Source organism: Salmo salar, chromosome 12, assembly GCF_965601325.2.
Source record: "Salmo salar chromosome 12, fSalSal1, whole genome shotgun sequence".
In the NCBI taxonomy this organism is placed as follows: domain Eukaryota; kingdom Metazoa; phylum Chordata; class Actinopteri; order Salmoniformes; family Salmonidae; genus Salmo; species Salmo salar.
This window is the reverse complement of record NC_138302.1, coordinates 37,300,904-37,308,752: the sequence shown is the minus strand read 5'-3', so window position 1 is coordinate 37,308,752 and position 7,849 is coordinate 37,300,904. Positions and strand designations below refer to the sequence as shown.

Here is a 7,849-nt window from a genome sequence, read left to right as displayed (position 1 = left end):
CTAAAATTAATCACTAAGCTTTGACTATCTTCTTCAGATGACACTCCCAGGACCCAATGTTACACAATACATGTATGTTTTGTTCGATAAAGTTCATATTTATATCCAAAAAACCCATTTTACATTGGGGCGTAATGTTCAGAAATGTTTTGCCTCCAAAACATCCGGTGAATGAGCACATCAATTTACAGAAATACACATCATAAACTTTGATTAAAGATACAAGTGTTTTACATAGGATTAAAGATAAACTTCTCCTTAATGCAACTGCTTTGTCAGATTTCAAAACAGCTTTATGGCGAAAGCACATTGTTCAATATTCTGAGTACAGCGCTCAGCCATCAAAGCAAGCTATACAGTTACCCGCCAAGTTGTGGAGTCAACAAAAGTCAGAAACAGCGTTATAAATCTTCACTTACGTTTGCTAACCTTCGGCGGAATGCACTCGAAAGACTCCCAGTTCCACAAGAAATGTTTGTTTTGTTCGATAAAGTCCATATTTATGTCCAAATACCTCCATTTTGTTCGCATGTTTACTTCTAGCAAAGGCTAGGCGAAAAGTCAAAAAAGTTCCATTACAGTTCGTAGAAACATTCAAACGATGTCCATAATCAATATTTAGGATATTTTTGTCATAAATCTTCAATAATATTCCAACCGCACAATAGCGTATTGAATACAGAAAAAAAAGAAAGAACGGCGCACTTTACGTGACCGCGCGAGAGTGCACTAATGTCTTTCAGGAAGCCTGTTGTTTTGAGAGCTCTTATTCGATTCCCTGTCAAATTACAAGCCTGAAACCATTTCTAAAGACTGTTGACATCTGCTGGAAGCATTAGGAAGTGCAATTTGACCCCACAGACACAGCATATTAGAAAGGCAATCACTTAAAAACTACAACCCTCAAAATCATCCCACTTCCTGGTTGGATTTTCATCAGGTTTTTGCCTGCAATATGAGTTCTGTTATACTCACAGACATTATTTTAACAGTTTTGGAAACTTTAGAGTGTTTTCTATCCAAATCTACACATTATATGCATGTCATAGCTTCTGGGCCTGAGTAACAGGCAGTTTACTTTGGGCAACTCATTCATCCAAATTTCCAAATACTGCCCCCTAGCCTGAAGACGTTAATCCTAGTAAAAATTCCCTGTCTTAGGTCAGTTAGGATCAACACTTTATTTTAAGAATGAGAAATGTCAGAATAATAGAAGAGAGAATGATTTATTTCAGCTTTTATTTCCTTCATCACATTCCCAGTGGGTCAAAAGTTTCCATACACTCAATTAGTATTTGGTAGAGTTGCCTTTAAAATGTTTAACTTGGGTCAAATGTTCCAGGTAGCCTTCCACAAGCTTCCCACAATAAGTTGGGTGAATTTTGGCACATTCCTCCTGACAGAGCTGGTGTAACTGAGTCAGGTTTGTAGGCCTCCTTGCTCGCACACGCTTTTTCAGTTCTGCCTACAAATTTCCTATGGGATTGAGGTCAGGGCTTTGTGATGGCCACTCTGATACCTTGACTTTGTTGCCCTTAAGCCATTTTGCCACAACTTTGATAGTATGCTTGGGGTAATTGTCCATTTGGAAGACCCATTTGCGTTATTGACTGTACGCTTGTTTATTCCATGTGTAACTCTGTGTTGTTGTTTGTGTCGCACTGCTTTGCTTTATCTTGGCCAGGTCCCAGTTGTAAATGAGAACTTGTTCTCAACTAGCCTACCTGGTTAAATAAAGGTGAAATAAAATAAAAATAAAATTTGCAACCAAGATTTAACTTCCTGACTGATATCTTGAGATGTTTCTTTAATATATCCACATAATTTTCCTTTCCTCATGATGCCATCTATTTTGTGAAGTGCAGCAGTCCTTCCTGCAGCAAAGCACCAACACAACATGATGCTGCCACCCCTATGCTTCACGGTTGGGACGGTGTTCTTTGGCTTGCAAGCCTCCCCCTTTTTCCTCCAAACATAATGATGGTCATTATGGCCAAACAGTTCTATTTTTGTTTCATCAGACCAGAATACATTTATCCAAAAAGTAATATATTTGTCTCCATGTGCAGTTGCAAACCGTAGTCAGGCTTTTTTATGGCTGTTTTGGAGCAGTGGCTTCTTCTTTGCTGAGCGGCCTTTCAGGTTATGTCGATATAAGACTCGTTTTACTGTGGATATAGATACTTTTGTACCTGTTTCCTCTAGCATCTTCACCAGCTGATGTTCTGCGATTGATTTGCACTTTTCGCACCAAAGTACTTTAATCTCTAGGAGACAGAACACATCTCCTTCTTGAGCGGTATGACGGCTGCGTGGTCCCATGGTGTTTATACTTGCACACTATTGTTTGTACAGATGAACGTGGTACCTTCAGGCGTTTGGAAATTGCTCCCAAGGATGAACCAGACTTGTGGAGGTGTGCAATTTTTTTTCTGGTACACCTCCAATTGACTCAAATGATGTCAATTAGCCTATCAGAAGCTTCTAAAGCCATGACATAATTTTCTGGAATTTTCCCAGCTGTTTAAAGGCACAGTCAGCTTAGTGTATGTAAACTTCTGACCCACTGGAATTGTGATACAGTGAATTATAAGTGAAATAATCTGTCTGTAAACAACTGTTGGGAAAATTACTTGTCTCACGCACAAAGTAGATGTCCTAATCAACTTGCCAAAACTATAGTTTGTTAACAAGAAATGTGTGGAGTGGTTGAAAACCTAAGTGTATGTAAACGTCCGACTTCAACTGTATATATACAGTGTTGTAACGATGTGCAAATGGTTAAAATACAAAAGGGAAAATAAATAAACATAAATATGGGTTGAATTTACAATAGTGTTTGTTCTTCACTTGTTGCCCATTTCTTGTGGCAACAGGTCACAAATCTCGCTGCTGTGATGGCACACTGTGGTATTTCAACCAGTAGATATGGGAGTTTATCAAAATCGGGTTTGTTTTCAAATTCTCTGTGTAATCTGAGGGAAATATGTTTGTCTAATATGGTATTACATTTGGCAGGAGGTTAGGAAGTGCAGCTCAGTTTCCACCTCAATCCGGGGGCAGTGTGCACATCTCCTTCCACCTCTCATCCGTGACCATAAATCGTTAGTGGTCGCCATATGAGGTAGAGTATCAATTCGTTAACACACTGTAGGCGAACAAAAGAGTTTGCTCCTCTCCTTGATTGCTTCCTCCGGTGGATGATACTCAGGTATATCTTATCGCGGAAGAGTTTAGAAATCCGCCACACCCAATTTGAATGAGCTGTTGTTTGCTACTTAATTAGGGATAGGGGGCAGTATTTTCACGGCCAGATAAAAAACGTACCTGATTTAATCTGGTTACTACTCCTGCCCAGAAACTAGAATATGCATATAATTAGTAGATTTGGATAGAAAACACTCTAAAGTTTCTAAAACTGTATGAATGGTGTCTGTGAGTATAACAGAACTCATATGGCAGGCCAAAACCTGAGAAGATTCTATACAGGAAGTGCCCTGTCTGACAATTTGTTCTCCTACTAGGGCATCTCTATCAAAAATACAGCATCTCTGCTGTAACGTGACATTTTCTAAGGCTTCCATTGGCTCTAGGAAGGCGCCAGAAAGTGGAATGAGAGCTCTCCAGTCTCTGGGCGAAAAACAGCAGGGGTTTTTGTGAGTGGTCCTTCTGAGAACATTGACACTGGAGCGCGCGTGCACGAGACGACTCCATGTTTTACTTTCATTGTTTGAACGAATACAACGTCGCCCGGTTGGAATATTATCGCTATTTTACGAGAAAAATCGCATAAAAATGTATTTTAAACAGCGTTTGACATGCTTCGAAGTACGGTAATGGAATATTTAGAAATTGTTTGTCACGAAATGCGTCACCCTTCGGATAGTGACTTGAATGCACGAACAAAACGGAGCTATTTGGATATAACTATGGATTATTTCGAACCAAAACAACATTTGTTGTTGAAGTAGAAGTCCTGGGAGTGCATTCTGATGAAGAACAGCAAAGGTAATCCAATTTTTCTTATAGTAAATCTGAGTTTGGTGAGTGCCAAACTTGGTGGGTGTCAAATTAGCTAGCCGTGATGGCCGGGCTATCTACTCAGAATATTGCAAAATGTGCTTTCACCGAAAAGCTATTTTAAAATCTGACACCGCGATTGCATAAAGGAGGTCTGTATCTATAATTCTTAAAATAATTGTTATGTTATTTGTGAACGTTTATCGTGAGTAATTTAGTAAATTCACCAGAAGTTTGCGGTGGGTATGCTAGTTCTGAACAACACATGCTAATGTAAAAAGCTGGTTTTTGATATAAATATGAACTTGATTGAACAAAACATGCATGTATTGTATAACATAATGTCCTAGGAGTGTCATCTGATGAAGATCATCAAAGGTGAGTGCTGCATTTAGCTGTGGTTTTGGTTTTTGTGACATATATGCTTGCTTTGAAAATGGCTGTGTGATTATTTTTGGGAGGGTACTCTCCTGACATAATCTAATGTTTTGCTTTCGTTGTAAAGCCTTTTTGAAATCGGACAATGTGGTTAGATAAAGGAGAGTCTTGTCTTTAAAATGGTGTAAAATTGTCATATGTTTGAGAAATGGAAGTTTTTGCATTTCTGAGGTATTTGTAATTCGCGCCACTCTATACCATTGGATATTGGTGAGGCGTTCCGCTAGCGGAACGTCTGTCCCTAACAGGTTTTAACCTTATATCTATAAAATGTCTAGCACAACTAACTACATTTAGTTCGACCTCTTTACACATGTATTGTGGAATTCCTCCTCTGTAAACATAATTTGCCTGCTAGTGGAGCAGGAGAGTCTCATTTCATACAAGTGCATGTTTCCATGTTACCTCTCCTCGCCTCCTCTCCTCGATGACCTTTGACCTTTTTCAAAAAGAGGTGAGGAGAAGATGGAGGAGAGGAATTTAGCAAATCCAATTGAGATTCTCCCTAGGCCTTTTTCTCAAATGGATATCATTGACTCCTCACGTCCTCTCCTCACCTCCTTTTTAAATTGTGCTAATGCATTGTCTAGATTTCGGTATACTAATACTGGGCATGCATTTGTTTGTTGCAGCAGCCACCTTTGCTACAATGTAGTCTTAGACGCTCATTGTGTGTAATCCGCCGCCCAGCATTAAAACAGTTTAATTAAAAAAAGCTTGTTTATCAATGAAAGTCGCATGATTCGGAATCTAACTTTAAAGACTAAAAGGAAAGAATAACAAGGCAACAGTAAACATGTCGTCAATGGCAAGATGCATCATTCACCCAAGTTTAGTCAAAATCGGCACAGTGGTGTCTGAGAGATCGCGTGTGACTAACTAACATGTGCACTGTACGTACTGACGTACGAACGGACGGAGACAGATCCATAGTCCCCCTCCGATTTCATCGCGGGGGACAATGAGTGAATCAACAAAGCTTAATTTATTTCCACACAAACTTAGTTTATTGTCGAATTAACCAATAATGTCATAATCATATAGTATCCAGTATTTCAAATCTGTTGCTTTCAACTGCTCCTTTTACAGACATGTTTGCCCATAAAAGGGCATACAGTGGCGTCACACCCCCAACACACCTCCAGAGAGTGGCCAATCGGTGTCTGCATCTTGCACCCCTTACACCTGCCCACAACCCCCTGCTCGTTTCCCCGTCCACTTGACTCCGCCCCCTGTCTCTGCTGACTGATGAGCTTCTCGAGGGCTTTCTTCGTGGCTGGGTCGCCACAGTGTGCAATGCCTTTCACCGCCACCCGCTTGGGGTCTTTAACGCAGTCCTCCTCATGCCCAACGACGGTGGAGGGCAGCCAGGCAGTATCATAACCGCTCTGTTGCCACGAGTGCCACATTGCAACATTTTGTCCATCTATCTTCTTCACGCGGCCCACCCGGACCTTCAGCTGCAGTACCACGTGTTCCCCAGGGGGGCACCCACTAGGGTAGCCCTGCGCCTTGGCTATGTCCCGGCTGCAATAGACCCCCGGGCCCAACGTACCCCCCGCAGAGGGCCGGAAACCCCCTGTGATGATGGCTCGAGCGCTGTCACGGTGGGTGCCGTGGTACATGGTGTAGCCTTGTCTGCCCCGTGGTGCCTGACCAGGTTTCAGGACAATCTGCTTCTCAACCACAGCCTCCCAACCGCTGAACTGCACCAACTTCGCTGGCATGGCTCTAACAGACACACAGTTGACACCAATTTGTAAACAGATGAGATCAATCAATCAAATGTATTTATAAAGACCTTTATAAATCAGTAGTTATCACAAAGTGCTTTACAGTAACCCAGCCTAGACCCCAAAGTGCAAGCAAAGCAGAAGTGAGAGCACAGTGACAAAAACTCCCATGAAGGAACCTGGAGAGGAGCTCAGTTCAGAGAGAGGGGTGGCCTATCCTCTCCAGGCTGTACCGGGTTAGGCTATATGTGTTGTACACACACATCAAAACATATTGAAGACACAGACATAGAGGTTTTCTTTTCTAAAATCTCCCCACTCAAATTATTATTTACTCAAGTATGTTTCCATGATTTATTCCACCAGAAATTCTAATTCGAACCGTACAGCTGAAGATCCGCTTTATAGGGCTATTGACAAAGGCAATGCTCCCGCAGTTGCGGATACTGCATTCACGGTAATTGCTGCATATGTTGCTCAATCAGAAATTGTCTTTAAACGTGAACTACAACGCAGATATTCTCCGCTACTGCTTGAATCAAGCCCTAAGTGTGCTAATTTGACAACAAATTAGGAGATCATAATGTATACAAGGTGCCACTGAACACTTCCTTTTGCCTGAACTAAACTCCAACTTCTCTGTCCATAAAGAGTATGTTGTATAGTCACCACCAGGGCTGGGATCAGTTCAGGGATTAATTGAATTCAAATCTCCCATAATTTCCTGTATTATGAAGACTTTTCATTTTCCTGAACTAACAGAATTAATATCAACCCTGATCACCATAGCACCTGTACTGCGGTAATTTGACAGGACAGTGAGAAAGCAAAACATACATATAGATAGTAACACCAATAAATGCAGTACAGTATAGTTACAACTATAGAAAATCTCAAATCTATGCCTTATAGATCCCAATATTGTGCAACTCACTGGCTGTGGATAAGTTGCTAAAATATTATTACAGTGTTTCTACCTTTCTCTCGTGATTAACCTACCTTTTTTGCCTCCAATGTTTTGACAGTGTTTCTCAGATAGTTTCACTTTCGATTTTTCAGCTCAACTCTGCTTCCTTTAGTGGCATTCATGGACGTCACTCACAATAGAATCTCTTCAAACAATATCCTGTTTGCTTTAGAGATCACATTCACTTTCATTTTAATATGATGTACACAGAATCCCTCATTCTTGTATTCATGCTATTCTATATCTTAAGGTAAGACCAAAGGCCCATTCTCATGGTCAGACATGCTAGGCAATATCGTCCTCTAGTGATTTTTTGGGGATACAGCATGTAGTATTTTATCATTGGTCATCAGGGTTGGGGTTAATTCCATTTCAAATCCAGTCGATTCAGAAACTAAACCAGATTCAAATTACACATTTTTTCATTGAAAAACATTTAAGAGAATAGGAATTGGAATTTCAGTGTGTGTATATAAATATATTATTTACAAATTCATCTCATATTTATGATTTTATATGGGAATCAAAAAGTTTTCATGAATGTTCACCATGTGCTAATCAGCACTGTCAACAGACCCCATTATGACATGTAACCCTTGCCATGATGTCATTGCTGGTTCCATCTGACTGGCAAAATTCAATTTCCACTCATTTCATGATAGATCTCTCACAGAGATAGGTTAAGTTCTTA

General features: G+C 40.5%; 1 protein-coding gene across 1 annotated transcript; it reads right to left on the bottom strand.

The window, feature by feature from the left end:
- Nucleotides 1-5,442: 5,442 nt before the first annotated feature.
- On the bottom strand, nucleotides 5,443-7,439 carry LOC106564986 (uncharacterized). The gene is made up of 2 exons (XM_014131539.3): nucleotides 7,191-7,439; nucleotides 5,443-6,189 (listed from the first exon to the last, which is right to left on the bottom strand). Exon 2 carries the CDS (start codon nucleotides 6,183-6,185, stop codon nucleotides 5,529-5,531), a length of 657 nt encoding a protein of 218 aa, XP_013987014.1. The 5' UTR covers nucleotides 6,186-6,189; nucleotides 7,191-7,439; the 3' UTR covers nucleotides 5,443-5,528.
- Between the last annotated feature and the right edge of the window lie 410 nt (nucleotides 7,440-7,849).

What these genes read in the sequence shown, in the direction of transcription:
- LOC106564986 (XM_014131539.3), bottom strand. Translation starts at nt 6,185, where the DNA reads ATGCCAGCGAAGTTGGTGCAGTTCAGCGGTTGGGAGGCTGTGGTTGAG.